Genomic DNA, 18,802 nt, shown 5'->3' on the forward strand with positions numbered 1-18,802 from the left:
TGTATTTCACATAAGGTTTTGTACTTTTGGGGGACTTGGGGATGAATATTACTGCAATTTTAAGGGAATAGGGCTCAGCCTATAAATAATTTTAAACAATATGATCATTTCCAAAATATTTATTTGCCAACCAGAAACACGGAAGGTTTCCACATCATTTGATACAGTCGTTAATTTTGTTTTTCAGTATCTTAAATTTATATCACTCTGGTCTTTCACATACTTGGTGAAGTTCATTTATAAGAACTTTGCGTTCAGTGTGCGTGTGTGTGTGTGTGTGTGTGTGTGTGTGTACGTGTGCGTATGCACGCATGCGCCAGCATGCATATGAGCACATTATGGTATTGTCCTCTCAGCCAAACAACCACCATCTTGGAGCATTCAGCTGTGGCCCTTTGTAAGAAATCATCCCAGCTGGGCTGGTTACTGTTTACATCCCTCATAAAAAGGTTTAGGAGTACATGCCTGAGTATCCATCAGTTCCCTACCACCATTTGTAAGCAACTCTGCTCTGTGGGTGGTCTTGGGGGAGGGTCCAGAGAAGGGTAGAGATGGATCTTTAGCTATGCAGCTATGGAAAAGCTCTCATCCCTACTAGGTAAAGACATTCCATCGTAGCCTTTTCATACACCTGTAACAAGCTCCTCATCTATGCTTTGTAAGGGAGCCCAATAAACTCATTGGCTCCTCAAAGTCAACTTTGGTGGAATTTTGCTTTGGTTTGTGAGTGGGACCTTAGAAGAAATAGATGCTGTTTATGTCTCCTGCTGGAAAGGGCTTTTAATAACAGTGGGTGCTCAATAGAAAGAGAAAGAGAGAGAGAGGAACTTCATTATATTGCACAATAAAAAGTCTTGGAGCATATGAATCTACTATCAAATGATTTATCAAAGTGCAGTGATGACAGACAATAAGAAAAGAATAACAGTCCATAATTTATTGTTTCCATACATTTTTGATAATTTTATTTAAAGTGTCTTTCTCTGCAGACAGATCTCCATACAGAGAGAAAAGGAGAGTGAGAGTGAGTGGACTTGCATTCCATAAAGGTGTTTGATAGGTTTCTGAAGTGGTCATAGCCTCAGAGGATGATGGGAGCTTCTGCCTACATGGAGAGACCGGTGTGACACAAGGACAGTTGTTTGGGCATTGTTCAGTTGGAAAGTTGATGAGCAGTAGGCCGGGCAGCAGCTGGACTCACAGCAGCAGGACTAGAGGGCCCAGGTGGTCTCATGCCTTGGTTTACATCAGGTGGTCTAGCAGCAGGTGATTTCACAGCAGCAGGGCTGACAGCAGCAGATTTCACAACAGCTGGGTTGGCAGCAGGGTGTGCAGCAACAGCTGGTCACACAGGTTGGTTTACAGCAGATGGTCTTGCAGCAGGTGGTTTCACAGCAGCTGGGCTGGCAGCAGGGTGGACAGCAGCAGCTGATCACACAGGTTGGCTTACAACAGGTGGTCTTGCAGCATGTTGTTTTACAACAGCTTGGCTTGCAACAGAATGTACCACAGGTTGGCTTACAGCAGGAGGTCTTGCAGCAGGTGGTTTTACAGCAGCTGGGCTGGCAGCAGGGCTGGCAGCAGCTGGTCACACATGCTGGCTTACAGCAGATGGTCTTGCAACAGGTGGTTTTGCAGCAGGTGGGTGTGCAGCAACAACTGGTTACACAGGTTGGCTTACAGCAGGTTGTCTTGCAGCAGGTGGGTGTGCAGCAACAACTGGTCACACAGGTTGGCTTACAGCAGGTTGTCTCGCAGGAGGTGGTTTTACAGCAGCTGGGTGTGCAACAGCAGCATGTCACACAAGTTGGCTTACAGCAGGTGGTCCTGCAGCAGGAAGGCTGGCAGCAAGAGGAACAGCAGGATTTGGACATGGTGTCAGATGTAGCTGGAAGGTTTCTGTTAAGAGGTGAGTTTTCTACAATATGGAGAGTTCTTGCATCCTGGACCTTTTATATGTCAGGTCTTCAAGGTCTGAACCAATCAGCAGGATTTTCTTTGATGTTGTTTACCCCATTTCCATATTCAGTACATGTTTCATAAGGAAGTGCTTCTCAATGCTATGCATCATTGGAAAGATTAATCTGATTTTTCTTCCAGAATAACTCATAGGAACACATTCAATAAAGGGAAGGGTATAGTACAGCCAGTCTCACTGTGTCCTTCATCATCATCTGCTCATGTGGTAGCCCCTGATGTCTTGGGATAGTGAGAGTGTCTGTTTACATTTTTTTTCCTGTCTTTTGTAGGTAGACTTTTCTTTGGGCTTCCTGCTCACAAAAACAAAACAACAAGGAGACTTATTATTAATTATGTAATCTATACCTTAGATTAGGCTTGTTTATAACTATCTCTTATAAGTTAAATTCACCCATTTCTATTAATTTAAGTGCTGTCACATGACTCATGTTTTTTTTTTCTCTTTTCCTGCATGTCCTGCTTCTTCTGTGTCAAGCTGGCGACATTCCCTTTCTTCTTCCCTAGACATCTCTGTTCCCAGAAGTACTGCCTTACTTGTTCCTGCCTAGCTCCTTGCCTTTCAGATCTTTATAAACCAACCACAGTGACACATCTTCATGCAGTGTAAGGAGTATCTGCAACAGTCCTTAGCTGATAAAGTACCTTCGTGATGATGTTGTCACAGTCACAGTGATGGACTGCTTCAGTGTCTGTCCTTTACGCACAAAATCCTCACTTCAGATTGGCTGAGATGTCTGTTTCTTTACCAGCTTCTCCGTCTGCGTGTCTCAAAGGCACCTGGCATAAAGATATCTGGCACAGTATATTCCATATTAGGGCAAACTAGAGAACCAATGTGGAAGTGGCAATACATTAGAGTGAGAAGATATCAAAGTGTGTGTGTGTGTGTGTGTGTGTGTGTGTTCATGCCTAAACGTCCTGATTTGCCCTTTCCTGAGGGGCTCACCAGGAGGATCATGTTGAGAGTTGAATGATGAATACCAGAGAGTTGAATGGTGAATACCATCATTCAAATGAAACAAACCTGAGCAAGCTGGGAATTGTTGACACAGTAGATTCAGTCAGTGCTCTTAGCTCAGACTTAGGTCATTTTTGTCTTTTTCCTTCTGCCTTACTGTTTTTCCTGTCTTTCTTTCTCATTTTCTTATCATTCTTTTTTCTCTTCCTCTATTGGTTTTCTTTGTGGTTAATGATGGATTTAAGGTATGTTGAAATGGTGCCTAATGATGCAAATGTATAAATTTATTTAAATCAAATCCTCTTAAGGCCGATATATATTTATATAGGGAATAAATGATGTTATCATGGAGAAAGTATTACAAAGTGAACATCTTCATGTTGTTGTTAACAACTGAGAAATAAAGTTCCATACTTTTTTTTAATGACACCCTCTCATTCTTCTTCAAGGGGAGATGGTATTTGCCTATCAACTTTTCTTATCATTTGATGGTTCCACCTTTGGGTTCTTTGACCTTTTGCAAATAAAAATTATAATTGGCTTCTCAACTCAGCTTATGATTGAGGAGTGCCTCACTGTAATAATCTATTCTTTCTTTTTCTCATTGGCCTGTAATCTTCCCTGAATGAATTGGACACAATCTATATGTGGGTTTTTTTTCTAGAAAATGGTAGCTTGTTGACATTTGAGTAAATTAAAGTTAAAGATGTGTTAAAAATCTTATATGTCACTGTGGATAGTAGATAAGAACATTTTTTAGTGTGTTTGGTATGTGAGGTCCTTCTGTCTATGTCTTGCTTTTATTGGTTAATCAATAAAGGAACTGGCTTGGCCTGTTGATAGGGAAGAACTTAGGTAGGTGGGGAAAACTTAATGGCCTGCTGGGAGATAGGAGGCAGAGTCAGAGAGATGCCATGGAGCTGCCACAGTCAGACCTGCTAAAACTGTACTAGTAAGCCACTGCCACATGGTGATACATATATTAATGGAGATGGGTTTAACCAAGATGTAAAAGTTAGCAAATAAGAACTTAAAGCTAATGGTCCAGGCAGTGGTTTAATTAATACAGTTTCTGTCTGATTATTTCAGGTCTAAGCTAGCCAGGTAGCATGGATCGACAAGCAGTCAGCTCACCATAATAGGTGTTTAAATATGTAAATAATTGATTAATCAATTCTTTTTTGAAATGTTCATTCATTTGTGTATTTAGTCAGACTTCCTGCATAGCAATAGAATTTACATAAAATAAGCCATAATATAATCGTCTGACATTATTTTAAGCAAAAGAAAGAGAAAAATTTCAGGTTACAGAGCCCTCCATACCCTCTAATCACATCATAGAAAAGTAACTTCTTTTAAATTGGTCAAGGTGACAAACGTCTGGCCTGTTGTTGGCTAGATTATTCTTAGATAATTAATTTTTCTGCTACCATTTGTAAACTAATTCAAAACCTAACATGTACTTCTTCAAAATTCAGACAAGATAAATTTTTATTAGTATATATTAATTTTTACAAAAGAATGTGTAAGACTGTGACAACTTTCTCCCTGTGCAAGGCAAACTCTAATCACACCACTGTCAGCATAATGCCCTCTGTACACTCTCTTCTGCCTCACTCAGGTCTACCTTTCTCCCCTGTTATGCTCATGTCTTTTTCTCCTTTAGTTTTCACAATCAGTACTAGCCATTCTGAATCTTGCTTATTTGACTTATCATGGTAACTCAATTCCCACAGTTTGTGTGCAAAATAATTATTTCAGTCTTTAATGCAGAGTGATTTCACTCATTTATATACTGCACAGTTTACCTATTCATGAAATTTGTTGATGTGCTCTTGGACTGATCTTAGAAACTCATTAAAGTAATAGTCACTTGATGGCCATGGTGGCAGACTTTTCTCCATGGGTGTCTTTATGTGCACACAGAGGAACGGCAGTTTTACTTTTAGCGTTTTGAGGAAACTTCAAACTGGTTTCCTTAAGTATTATGTCAATTTACATTCTCCTGAAATATGAAAAGAGGGTTTTTTTCCTTGCTATGTCCTAAGCATTTATTATTTGTTTCCTTGATAGCAGCCTTTCTGACTGGGTGAGATGGAATTTAAAAGTAGTTTTGATTTGCATTTCCCTGATGACTATTTATGTTTTTCATGAATTTACTAGAAATTTGTACTATTCTTTTTACATTTTCAGACTATTTTCCCATTTATGGATTAGGTTACTTTCATTTTTGTTTTTAATTTTTTAAATCATCTTATATTCTGGATGTGAATCCCTGGATGAATAGTTGGGAATGGGTTTTTCTTATATCTTTCCATTTTGTTGCCTGTATTTTACTTGATATACTGTGTCATTATTTGTGAAGAATCTATTTAATTTGATGCAGTTATATTTGCCATTTGTTGCTATTATTGTCTGATCTACTGAAGAGCTGTTGAGAATCTTATTGCCCATGTCCATGCCCTGAAGTGTCTTCTTCATGAAAGGTTTCTGCATCATATGATATCTTCTTCAAAGCTTTATTATGTAGGAAGAGGGCCACTTTTTCATTCCTGGCTGTCAAGCTTTGAAATAATCACACAGAAACTATATTAATTAAAACACTGCTTGGCCCATTAGCTTTAACCTCTTATTGGATAACTCTTACATATTAATCTAACCCATCTTCATTAATCTGTGTATCACCATGAGGTCATGGCCTACCAGCAAATGTTCCCCGTGTCTATATCTGGTAGCTTTTCCATGGAATCTCTCTGACTCTTTCCTTCTCCCAGCATTCAGTTCTGTCTTCTTCTCCTACCTAAGTTCTGTCCTATCAACAGGCCAAGGTACTTTCTTTATTCCTTAAACAATGAAAGCAATACATAGACAGAAGGGCCTCCTACATCATCATTACATTGGTCCTTCACATCCTTTGTGAAGATCATTGATAAGAACTTTATTTGTGGGGACCTATCCTGAACAGAATGGTTTTCCTAACATTATTTCCAATGGGTTCATTAATTCTATGTAAACTACTATTTTTTGTATGTTGGTTTGTATCTTACAAATAAGAGTGCTTGCCAAAAATAAGAGTTTCCTGTAGAGTCTGGAAAACCTTTTAATAATCAAATCATGTAGCCTCTGACAGACATAAATTTGCTTTTTTCTATCATGGTGCTTACCCTTTGATATCTATCTCTTGTCTTGCTGCACTACCTGAGACTAAGCAAAATACACTACAAGAGTGGAGGTTGTGGAGACCCTCGTCTCATTCCAGGTTTAAGAGAAAATGTTCTCAATACAATGACAATTCGAAGAGTTTAGGGCCTCACTCTTATATTTTACCACAATATCATAGAATATCAGAGTAAACCTCAGCAAAGAAGCTTTAGGGTTAAATTTTGTCATATGTCAACTGGACTTAATAGATATATACAGAATATCCCACTCCACATATAAAGAATGTGTATTATTTTCATCAGTACATGGAATCTTTCCAAACGTTTTTGACATCATAATCCATAAAGAAACTCTTAATATATACACGAAGGAGACAATTTCTTGTATCCTTCCATTGTTCAGTGGAATAAAAGGAGAAACCAAAAGCAAGAGTGTGCACAGAAACTTCATGAATAATTAGAGACTGAAAGGCTTGCTTTTGAGTGAAGAGGTGGGTCATTGAAGAAATAGGGAAGAAATCAAAATTTCTTAGACTTCAAGTGAGAATCAATGTACAGGATATCACCTCTGCTGGGGAATATTTAAAGCATTCACAAAAGTTACAGCTACAAGTGTTCCCACACAGAAAACTTAAGAGGTCTTAAACAGGCAACCTAATGATGCACCTTTACAATCTAGGAAAACAAAAAGTAGCTAATCTAAAGCTTAGTATTTGTCAAGAAATAACAAAAAGTGTGCAGAAATTAATGAGCTAGAGGCTAAAAGAACAATCAACCAACAAAGAGCTGGTTCCTTGAAAAGATCAACAAGATTGATAAACATATGGCCCAATTAATCAAAATGGAGAATGGGAATGTCAGATAAAAGAAAGTGTAATGTGGAGTGGTGGGCCGCTTCCCGCTGCCCGGCTCCCACACAGTTAGCTTTATACCCGGAAATAACAACACACAAATTGTATTCTTTTAAACACTGCTTGGCCCATTAGTTCCATCCTATTGTTGGCTAACTCTCACATCTTGACTAACCCATTTTTAATAATCTGTGTAGCACACCAGGAAGGATTTTAGCTTGCTTCTATCTCAGAGAGGAGAGGCATGGCGTCTGGCCCATTGCCTTCTTCCTCCCAGCGTTTTGTTCTGTTTACTCCGCCTAATTTTTTGTCCTATTAAAGGCCAAGCAGTTTCTTTATTAATTAACCAATGAAAGCAACAGATAGACATATGACCCACCTACATCAAGAAAGGAAAAGTTACAGTAGACCCCTGTGAAATTCATAATCACTACTACATACTACAAAAACTATTTTCCCTAAAACTGGAAAATTTAGACATAATGGATAAATTTACTAAAATAAAGATAGCACAGTCCCAAAATGAACAATAAGATTGATACAGTAAGTAAAGATCTTATCACTAAGAAAAGCCAGAACATAGACACTGCTGAATGTTATCAGATCCCAAGAACTACCTAGCAGCAATATTTTTCAAACTCTTTCATGAACTTAAAACAGAAGGAACGGTACCAAATTCATCCACATGAAACTAGTCATGTCCTGATATGAAACCCAGAAAGGAACAATGTAAAAGACAATGATAGACCAATTCTAAGAATATAAACACAATATGCTGACCCTAATGCCCCTCCCCTGCAAACTGAACTCTAGAATATATGAAAATGTCATATATCATGAATAAGCAGGTTTAGTGTGGCATGGTGGCACATTTCTTTATTCCCAGTACTTGGGAGACAGACAGGTGAATCATAGTGAATTTTAGTTCAGCTTGGTCTACATAGTGAGACCCTTTCTCAAAAACAGCAACATCATCAATAACAATAACAACCAAGACCAAGTAGATTTCATTCAAGGAATGTAAGGTTGGTTCAAATGCAAATAAACAAGTGTAATTCATCATATGTCTAGCCTTAATGCTAGAAATGTCATGATAATTCAGAAAAGAGACAGAAAAGGCATTTGATAAAGTTCAACATGTTTTATCGATAGAAATCCAAGAGGAATTAGGAATAGATGGGCCTTATTTAAAAATAATAAAGGCTATATGAGAAACATATTTTTAATGTTATATTAGATAACACAAACTAGAAATACCTTTCCTTCCTATTTTCTCCCTTCTCTTTCTCTCCCTCTCTCTATCCTTTCTTCCTTCTACCTTCTTTCCCTCTGTTCTTTCCTTAATTTCTTTTTTCCCACCCTCACAATCTCAACAGGAAGCCTCCATCTGCCCAATGCCATGGTAATCTTTTGCCTTCTGCTCATCCATCACAGTCATTGTATTTGTTCGTATCTTGATACATGTTCCACTATGCATACCTGACACTATACTCAATGCTGACTAACAAAAAAACAACTCATGAAGCTCTTGAGGAAATTTGCTCTCTTTTAGAGGCAAGGAGAAGAGTGGAGAAGTGACTGGTAAATTAGTTTCCATGCAAACTAAGAATGAGGTCATTGTTAAGATAAATGGAGAAAGAGGAATTTAAACAGTGAGTAATGGGTTTGAACTTTGTTGTTGTTTTTCTGCAAATGATTATCACTCATCTGCTTTTTTATTTTATCAAACTCAGTGAAAAAAACCCAATGATTAGTAATTTATTTTTTTTTTTAAATTCAGTACCCATTGAAACCATTTAATGTTGCTTGCATGTGCCAGAGAGTGGGGCCATGAACTAGAGCATGAATAGGGTCTCAGCACCCTCATCCCTAAAGAAAACCAACTTTCTCTTTTTGTAAAATCTGCCTAAGATCAAGCCAGACAAGGTGGGTGGGACATTCATGGTATTTCCTCTTATGAGAGGGTGTCAAGTTGGTCTAGCTTTGAACCTTGGAAGCAACATGGTTTATCTTGTGCACTTTGTTCACCTGTGTGTAACCCATGCACTGAGAATCTACACCCATTTCCTTGAGTTTAACTTTAGTCTTTGCATTTTTAAACCTGAACAGCAGAAATGCAGTGTTCTATTTAGATCACTTACATCTGGTCCATCTCCACTGTTTGACATCGACACATTTACCAGTGTCACTTTGTACCACCAGTGAGTTTCGTGGATGTCCATTTGAAGTTCTTTAATTGCAACCATTTGTTGGCTTTCTTGCTTAAGAGCGAGGCAAATACTCATCAGCGGTAAAGGAATGAAAAAGCACAACAGAAAGACCAGTGCTGTGTGATTCCATTCAAATGAGGTTTTTGAGTCAGAGTCAGGGAAGAAAACAGCAGGAAGGTTTTTCCAGAGCATAGGGGTAAGAGCCAGAGGGAGCTGGTAACCGTTGTCTGTTAACTTCCATTGTTCAGGAGATGAAGGATGATATTGGGTCCAGTGTGTGTGTGTGTGTGTGTGTGTGTGTGTGTGTGTGTGCATGCACATGCATGTGTGTGGCACAGAACTGTCCTCTGAGCCAAACAAGTGCCATCTTGGAGTTGTGGCCCTTTGTAAAAGATCAGTCCAGCAGGACTTGGTTACTGTTTACATCCCTCACAGAGAAGTGGGAGGGTCAGGAGCCTTAATCAGAGTATCCAGCTATTCCCTACCACCAGTTGAATGCAACGCTGCTCCAACTGTGGGTGGTCTTTGGGAGGGTCTAAAGAAGACTAGAGATGGATCTTTATCTATGCAGCTGTGGGAAAGCTCTTATCCCTACTAAGTAAAGACATTCCATTGTAGCATTTTCAGGTTGGCACATTCATGTTCTTGTAAACAGTCCCTTATCTATGCTTTGTAAGGAAGCCCAATAAATTCATTAGTTCCCCAGTGTCAAATTTGGTGGAATTTAGCTTTGGTTTGTGAGTGGAACCTTAGGAGGAGTAGATGCTGTTTATGTTTCCTGCTGGAAAGGAATTGTAATAACAGTGTGTGTGAGAGGAAAAGGGAGAGAGAGAGAAACAAAGAGAGAGACTTCATTATATTGCACAATAGAATGTCTTTGGAGCATGTGCCTCTATTTATTATCAAGTGATTTATCAAAGTGTAATGATGACAGACAATATGGATGTGAATAACAGTCCATAAGTTATCAAATTTTCATACATTTCTTGATAATTTTATTTAAAGTGTTTTCTCAGTTGTTCAGAGGGAAAAATGAAGATCCAAGCTGAGAAGAGAAGCTGCAGACTGGGCTCCATACAGAGAGAAAAGGAGAGTGAGAGTGAGTGGACTTGCATTCCATCAAGGTGACTCATAGTATTCCGAAGTGGTCATAGGCTCAGAAAACCATGGGAGCTTCTGCCCACATGGAGAGACCGGTGTGACACAAGGACAGTTTTCCGGGCATTGTTCAGCTGGAAAGTTGATGAGCAGTAGGCCTGGCAGCAGCTGAACTAGAGGGCCCAGGTGGTCCCATGAATTGGTTTATTTCAGGCGGGCTAGCAGCAGGTGGTTTTGCAACAGGGCTGGCAGTAGCAGGACTCACAGCAACAGGGCTGGCAACAGCAAATTTCACAACAACTGGGTTGGCAGCTGTGTGTGCAGCAACAGCTGATCACACAGGTTGGCTTACAGCAGGTGGTCTTGCAGCAGGTGGTTTCACAGCAGCTGGGCTTGCAGGAAGGTGGGCAGTACCTGGTCACATGGGTTGGCTTACTGGTATGGGATAATGATCTATATTCTCTCAATTACATTTTAAATAAATGCTCATTGGCCAGTAGCCAGGTAGGAAGTATAGGCAGGACAACCAGACAGAAAGTAGAGGTGGGTCAATGGGAACAGGAGAATTCTGGGAAGAAGGAAGCCCATTCCTCTGCAATCCAGGCCCAGACAGAGAAGAAGCAAGATGTGACTGCCTTGTTAAAAAAGGTATCGAGCCATGTGGCTAACATATACTAGAATAATAAGCTAATGTAATTTATAAGAATTAATAAGAAGCCTGAGCTAATGGGCTAATCAGTTTATAACCAATGTAGACCTCTGTGTGATTTCTTTGGAACTTAATGATTATGGGAGCCAGACAGGATAGAAAACCTCAGTCAGCAAATGGTGCCCAATGTGTGGATGACTGCATCCACATAAAACCTGAGAGAGCTTGGAAAGTTATTCTAGATAAAAAAGAATAGAGTTAAGTTTCTTGATAGCAGTACATTCTCAGGTGGATTCTACTTGCTAAAGGCAAGTGTTCTCATTTAAGAGAGGCTTCCTGACTCAGCTTTTTCTGTAAAACCTTGCAGCTCTTTTAAGAGGTCCTTCCACGAAACACTTAAATGGTGTTGATGAAAAGCTGACTGCATGCCATAGCAGGAAAAAAGCCATGTTTTAAAATGCTGGCTTTCTGGGCTGTCCTGCTAGGGCAAACTCTTACTCTTTCAGGCAGGAGGTCCAGCTACAGAGCATTTGAGTGTGATTTGTGAGCAGACTGCTGCAGCTTGCTTGCTGGCAGGAACCTTGAAACGCCATAGAGTTGTGGCAATAAACATGGCTACAGCCAGTACCTCCTCCATGAGGCTGGAATCTCAGAAAGCTAAGGAATGGGCTGGAACCAGCCGTCAATGCCACGCTTTAATTCTAGCCATATAGCTTAGCAAATTATGCGGCCAGCAAAAGAGATATATACAGTAAAGAGAGGTTCAAATATGAAGAAAACCTCTAAATGGTTTATAGTGTGTTTAAAAGTATATGTAGGCTTGGGAAAGAAAAGAAAAAGCTTAAAGTCCTTAAAATAAAAAAAAGAAAGAGAGTAGCTGGGTGTGGTAGTACACTCCTTTAAGCCCAACAATTGGTAGACAGAGGCAGGCAGATCTCTGTGAGTTCAAGGTGAGATGGGACACACCTTTAATCCCAGCACTTGGGTGGCAGAGAAAGGGGGATCTCTGTGAGTTCAAGGACAGCCTGGTCTACAGAGTGATTTCCAGGACAGCCAAGGACATGCAGAGAATGTGTCTCAAAAAGCCAATAATTAAAAGTAAAAATAAAAGAATTAGAGGTTAAAATAAAGCCATGTAAAGATGAAAATGCACACAGAGTCTGGATACTGTATGTTATTATGTTCTCTTTGAATTGTTTGAATGCTGAGGAAGGAGCAACAGCTGCGAAAAGATATTTGTTTATAAATGCTGCTGAATTAATCCAAGATAGGTATTTTGAAAATACCCTGACTTCAAAATTGAAGTTAAAAAATATGTTACTTTGGAGAAGAGGATTTGCTTTTTTTTACACAGAAAATGAGAAGATGTGGATTTATTTTCAGTTAAGAAAAATCAGGCTTGATCAAGGAAGACCCCTTGAGAAATCTCCAATAGGGGTGGATAGCCCAGATGTCAGAGTTCTATATACAGAACTGGTTCAAGACTACTGCCTGAGATGATCAAGCCTCACAGGATACTTCAGTCAGGACTTGATCATAATTCTAAATTTTCTTTAGGTTCCCATATGATTATCAGCACCCCCAACCAGCAGGAAGTAGCCTGGAAAACTGTGTCAGCCTTCCCAAAATGGACTATGGATATTTTCCTTTTTTTAGAATGTTGGTTACAAGTTGTTATTGCTAATGGTCAAGAGAAAAGCTAAACAAAGTATATTAGATACAGAGTTCTTGTTTTTTTTAAAGGGGGAAGTGGTGTGGGACAATGATTTATATTCTGTCAATTACATTTTAAATAAACGCTGATTGGCTAGTAGCCAGGCAGGAAGTATAGGCAGGCCAACCAGACAGGAAGTAGAGGTGGGTCAATGGGAACAGGAGAATTCTGGGAAGAAGCAATCCTATTCCTCTGCAGTCCCACCACAGACACAGAAGCAAGATGTGACTGCTTTGTTGAAAAAAAGGTACAGAGCCATGTGGCTAACATATACTACAATAATAGGCTAATATAAGTTAAAGAGTTATTAAGAAGCCTGAGCTAATGGGCCAATTAGTTTATAGCTAATGTAGACCTCTGTGGGATTTCTTTGGGACTTAATGATTATGGGAACTGGGCAGGGTAGAAAATCTCGGTCAACAGCTTACAGTTGGTGGTCTTGCAGCAGGTGGTTTTACAGCAGCTGGGTGTACAGCAACAGCTGGTTACACAGGTTGGCTTACAGCAGGTGGTTTTACAGTAGCTGGGTGTGCAGCAGCAGCTGGTTACATAGGTTGGCTTGCAGCAGGTGGTCTTGCAATAGGTGGTTTTACAGCAGGTGGGTGTGCAGCAGCTGGTTACACAGGTTGGCTTACAGCAGGTGTTCTTGCAGCAGCTGGTTTCACAGCAGCTGGGTGTGCAGCTGCAGCTGGTTACACAGGTTGGATCACAGCAGGTTCTATTGCAGCAGCTGGTTTCACAGCAGCTGGGTGTGCAGCTGCAGCTGGTTACACAGGTTGGTTTGCAGCAGGTGCTCTTGCAGCAGCTGGTTTTACAGCAGCTGGGAGTGCAGCTGCAGCTGGTTACACAGGATGGCTTACAGCAGGTGCTCTCGCAGCAGCTGGTTTCACAGCAGCTGGGTGTGCAGCTGCAGCTGGTTTCACAGGTTGGCTTACAGCAGGTGCTCTTGCAGCAGCTGGTTTTACAGCAGCTGGGTGTGCAGTTGCAGCTGGTTACACAGGTTGGCTTACAGCATGTGCTCTCACAGCAGCTGGTTTCACAGCAGCTGGGTGTGCAGCTGCAGCTGGTTACACAGGTTGGCTTACCGCAGGTGCTCTTGCAGCAGCTGGTTTTACAGCAGCTGGGTGTGCAGTTGCAGCTGGTTACACAGGTTGGCTTACAGCATGTGCTCTCACAGCAGCTGGTTTCACAGCAGCTGGGTGTGCAGCTGCAGCTGGTTACACAGGATGGCTTACAGCAGGTGCTCTTGCAGCAGCTGGTTTCACAGCAGCGGGGTGTGCAGCTGCAGCTGGTTACACAGGTTGGCTTACAGCAGGTGCTCTTGCAGCAGCTGCTTTCACAGCAGCTGGGTGTGCAGCTGCAGCTGGTTACACAGGTTGGCTTACAGCAGGGGCTCTTGCAGCAAGTCGTTTTACAGCAGCTGGGTGTGCTACAGCAGCTGGCTACACATTTTGGCTTACAGCAGGTAGTCTTGCAACAGGTAGTTTCACAGCAGCTTGGCTGGCAGCAGGGCTGGCAGCAGCTAGTCACACTAGTTGATTTACTGCAGGTGGACCTGCAGCAGGAAGGCTGGCTGCAAGAGGAACAGCAGGATTTGGGCATGGTGTCAGATATAGCTGGAGGGTTTCTGTTAAGAGGTGAGTTTTCTACAATATGGAGAGTTCTTGCATTCTGGACCTTTTATATGTCAGGTCTTCAAGGTCTGAACCAATCAGCAGGATTTTCTTTGATGTTGTTTACCCCATTTCCATATTCAGTACCTCTTTCATAAGGAAGTGCTTCTCAATGCTATGCATCATTGGAAAGTTTAATATGACTCTTCTTCCAGAATAACTCATAGGACCACTTATTTTTCATTTTATAGAAGTAAGACCCTCACTATAGTTTAATTTCTTCACAGTTTGAGATAAGAAGCAGAGTGACTATGAAATGTGTTGCACAATGTAAACACCTGGAGCTCTCTGTCCTGTGATAACTAGTGTCCAAAAGCATGTGACCTATCAGATTTTTAGTATTTACTCTTTCTCCTCTGGAAAAATACGGTAACAGTCACTGAGCATAGTACTTTATATTGATTAACATTGAGCCCTACATTTTTCTCTGCTCCCCTCCCTGCCTTTCCCCTCTCTCCTTCAGTCCTCCCCGAATGTCCCCATGCTCCCAATTTACTCAGGAGATCTTGCCTTTTCCTACTTGCCATGTAGATTAGATCTATGTAAGTCTCTCTTAGTGTCCTCATTGTTATCTAAGTTCTCTGGGATTGTGGCTTGTAGGCTGGTTTTCTTTGCTTTATGTTTAAAAACCACTTATGAGTGAGTACATGTGATATTTGTAGTTTTGTGTCTGGGTTGCCTCACTCAAAATGTTGTTTTCTAGTTCCATCCATTTTCCTGCAAAAATCAAGATGTCATTATTTTTTTCTGCTGTGTAGTACTCCATTGTGTAAATGTACTACATTTTCTGTATCCATTCTTTAGTTGAGGGGCATTTAGGTTGTTTCTAGGTTCTGGCTATGACGAACAAAGCTGCTGTGAACATAGTTGAGCACATGTGTGTGCGGCACAATTGATCATCCTTTGGATATATACCCAAAAGTGGTATTACTTGGTCTTGATGAAGGTTGTTTCCTAATTTTCTGAGAAATCACCACACTCATTTGCCGGCTTGCATTCCCATGAGCAATGCAGAAGCATTCTCCTTTCCCCACAACCTCTCCAGCATAAGTTGTCACCAGTGTTTTTGATCTTGGCCATTCTTACATGTGTAAGCTGGCATCTCAGAATTGTTTTGATTTGCATTTCTCTGATGACTAAGGATGTTAAACATTTTCTCAAGTGTCTTTCAGCCATTTTAGATTCCTCTGTTGAGAGTTCTCTGTTTAGGTCTGTACTCCATTTTTTATTGGATTATGTGTTCTTTTGGTGTCCAATTTCTTGAGTTCTTTGTATATTTTGGAGATCAGACCTCTGTCTGATGTGGGGGTTAGGGAAGATTTTTTCCCATTCTGTAGGCTGCCATTTTGTCTTGTTGACCATGTCCTTTGCTTTACAGAAGCTTTCAGTTTCAGGAGGTCCCATTTATTAATTTTTTCTCTCAGTGTCTTTGCTGTTGGGGCTATATTTCAGAGGTGGTCTCCTGTTCCAATGCATTCAAATGTACTTCCCATTTTCTTTTCTATAAGATTCTGTATGACTGGCTTTATGTTGAGGTCTTTGATCCATTTGTACTTGAGTTTTGTGCATGGTGATAGATATGGGTCTGTTTTCATTCTTTTACATGTTGATATCCAGTCATGCCAGCACCATTTGTTAAATATGCTTTTTTCCATTTGATATTTTTGCTTCCTTGTCAAAAATCAGGTGTTTGAAGGTGTGGATTAATATCTGGGTCTTCTATTTGGTTTCATTGGTCCTCTTGTCTGTTTTTATGCCAATACCAGGCTGTTTTCAGTACTGTAGCTCTGTAGTAGAGTTTGAAATCAGGGATTGTGATGCCTCCAGAAGTTCTTTTATTGCACAGGATTGTTTTGGCTATCCTGGGTTTTTTGCTTTTCCATATGAAGTTGAGTACTGTTCTTTTGAGGTTTGTGAAGAATTTTGCTGGGCATTACATTGAATCAGTAGATTGCTTTTGGTAAGATTGTCATTTTTACTATGTTAATTCCACCCAAGAACATGGGAGATGTTTTCATTTTCTGGTGTCTTCAATTTCTTTCTTCAAAGATTTAAAGTTCTTGTCATACAAGTCTTCCACTTGTTTGGTTAGAGTTACTCCCAGATATTTTATGCTGTTTGTGGCTATTGTGAAGGGTGGTGTTTCTCTGATTTCTTTCCCAGCCCCTTTATCATCTGTTTACAGGAGGGCTACTGATTTTTTGAGTTAATCTTATATTCTGCTACGTTACTGAAAGTGTTTATGTGCTTTAGAAGTTTCTTGGAAGAATTTTTGGGATCGCTATGTAAACTATCATATCATCAGCAAATAGTGAGTGTTTGACTTCTTCTTTTCTGATTTGTATCCCCTTGTGGTGTGAACAATGGTCTATATTCTGTCAATTATTTTTTAAATAAATGCTGATTGGCCAGTAGCCAGGCAGAAAGTATAGGAGGGACAACCAGACAGGAATTAGAGGAGGGTCAATGAGAACTGGAGAATTCTGAGAAGAAGGAAGTCCTAGTATGCAGTCCTAACCCAGATTCAGAAGAAGCAAGATATGACTTTCTCGCTGAATAATGTACTGAGCCAAATGGCTAACATAGACAAGAATAGTGGGTTAATATAAGTTATAAGAGTTAATAAGAAGCCTGAGCTAGTGGGCCAATCAGTTTATGATTAATGTATACTTCTTTGTGATTTCTTTGGGACTTAACGACTGTGGAAACCGGGCAGGACAGAAAACCTCAGATAACACCCTTGATCTCCTTTTAGTGTCTTATTGCTCTAGCTAGGACTTCAAGAACTATATTGAATAGATATGAAGAGAGTGGACAACCTTGTCTTGTTCCTGATTTCAGTGGGATCACTGTGAGTTGTTGAATTAAGGGCAGGGCGGCTGTGTCCCCGGCACCCGGCTGCCCACATGGCTAGCTTATGCCCCAAAATAATTACATGGAAACTGTATTCTTTTAAATTCTGCCTGACCCATTAGTTCCAGCCTCTTATTGGCTAGCTCTTACATATTGATCTAACCTATTTCTAATATCCCTGTAACACCACGAGGTGTCTTACCAGGGAAGATCTTAACCTGCGTCTGTGTCCGGTAAGAGAATCATGGCAACTCCTCGACTCAGCTTCTTTCTCCCAGCATTCTGTTCTGTTTACTCCGCCTACCTAATTTTATGTCCTATTAAAGGGCCCAGGCAGTCTCTTTATTTAACCAATGAAATTAACACAAGCCAGAAGACTCTCCCCCATCAGTGGGTTTCTCTCCATTTAGTTTGATGTTGGCTGTTGGCTTGCTATATATTACCTTTATTATGTTTAGGTATGTTCCTTGTATCCCTGCTCTCTCCAAGACCTTTATCATGAAAGGATGTTGTATTTTGTCAAAAGCTTTCTCAGCATCTAATGAGATAATCATGTGGTTTTTATTTTTCAGCTTGTTTATATGGTGGATAAATGTTGACAGATTTTTTTTATTGAAAAATTTCCTCCTCCTCCCTGTCTCCCATTTCCCTCCCCCTCCTCCCACTTCTCTCCCCCTCCCTCTCTAGTCCGAAGAGCAGTCAGGGTTCCCTGCCCTGTGGGAAGTCCAAGGTCCTCCCCCTTCCATCCAGGTCTAGGAAGGTGAGCATCCAAACAGGCTAGGCCCCCACAAAGCCAGTACATGCAGTAGGATCAAAACCCAGTGCCATTGTCCTTGGCTTCTCATCAGCCTTCATTGTCTGCCATGCTCAGAGAGTCCGGTTTTATCCCATGATTTTTCAGTCCCAGTCCAGCTGGCCTTGGTGAGCTTCCAATATATCAGCTCCACTGTCTCAGTGGGTGGGTGCACCCCTCGTGGTCCTAACTTCCTTGCTCATGTTCTCCCTCCTTCTGTTCCTCATTTGGACCTTGGGAGCTCAGTCTGGTGCTCCAATGTGGATCTCTGTCTCTATGTCCATCCATCACCAGATGAAGGTTCTATGGTGATAAGCAAGATATTCATCAGTATGGCTATAGGATCGGGCCATTTCAGGCTCACGCTCAGCTGCCCAAGGAACTAGCTGGGGACATCTCCCTGGACACCTGGGAACCCCTCTAGAGTCAAGTCTCTTGCCAACCCTAAAATGGCTCCCTTAATTAAGATATATACTTCCCTGCTCCCATATCCACCCTTCCTTTTTCTCAACCATCCCATTTCCAAAAGCTCTCCCCATCCTCCCCTTCTCACTTTTCTTTCCCCATTTCCCCTTACCCCCATTCCACCCCATCCCCAAGTTCCCAATTTTTGTCCGGCAATCTTGTCTACTTCCAATATCCAGGAGGATAACTATATGTTTTCCTTTGGGTTCACCTTCTTATTTAGCTTCTCTAGTATGTTGAACTATCCCTTCATCTCTGGAATGAAGTTGACTTGATCATGGTGGATGATGGTTCTGATGTGTTCTTGGATTCGATTTGCCAGTATTTTATTTAGTATTTTTGCATCAATGTTCATGAGTAAGATTGGTTTGTAATTCTTTATTAGTAATGTTTTTCT

The 18,802-nt window shown here is 40.7% G+C and overlaps 2 protein-coding genes across 2 annotated transcripts; both read right to left on the minus strand.

The window, feature by feature from the left end:
* Positions 1-1,256: 1,256 nt before the first annotated feature.
* On the minus strand, positions 1,257-1,874 carry Krtap9-7 (keratin associated protein 9-7). Its single transcript, XM_075941778.1, has 2 exons — positions 1,803-1,874; positions 1,257-1,751 (listed from the first exon to the last, which is right to left on the minus strand). The coding sequence occupies exons 1-2, from the start codon at positions 1,872-1,874 to the stop codon at positions 1,257-1,259; spliced, it is 567 nt and encodes a 188-aa protein (XP_075797893.1).
* An 11,131-nt stretch (positions 1,875-13,005) lies between these two features.
* On the minus strand, positions 13,006-14,223 carry LOC142831553 (uncharacterized). The gene has a single exon (XM_075941779.1). The coding sequence runs from the start codon at positions 14,221-14,223 to the stop codon at positions 13,006-13,008; it is 1,218 nt and encodes a 405-aa protein (XP_075797894.1).
* Between the last annotated feature and the right edge of the window lie 4,579 nt (positions 14,224-18,802).

The sequence above is a fragment of the Microtus pennsylvanicus genome, chromosome 11 (genome assembly GCF_037038515.1).
Source record: "Microtus pennsylvanicus isolate mMicPen1 chromosome 11, mMicPen1.hap1, whole genome shotgun sequence".
Classification (NCBI taxonomy): domain Eukaryota; kingdom Metazoa; phylum Chordata; class Mammalia; order Rodentia; family Cricetidae; genus Microtus; species Microtus pennsylvanicus.

Excerpts from the sequence above, each read along its gene's own strand:
- LOC142831553 (XM_075941779.1), bottom strand. The coding sequence starts at position 14,223 with ATGCCCAAATCCTGCTGTTCCTCTTGCAGCCAGCCTTCCTGCTGCAGG.
- Krtap9-7 (XM_075941778.1), bottom strand. The coding sequence starts at position 1,874 with ATGTCCAAATCCTGCTGTTCCTCTTGCTGCCAGCCTTCCTGCTGCAGG. Across the intron at positions 1,752-1,802 it reads CCTGCTGTAAGCCAACTTGT|ACAACCTGCTGTAAGCCAAC; the intron begins GTGACATGCTGC and ends ACCTCCTGCGAG.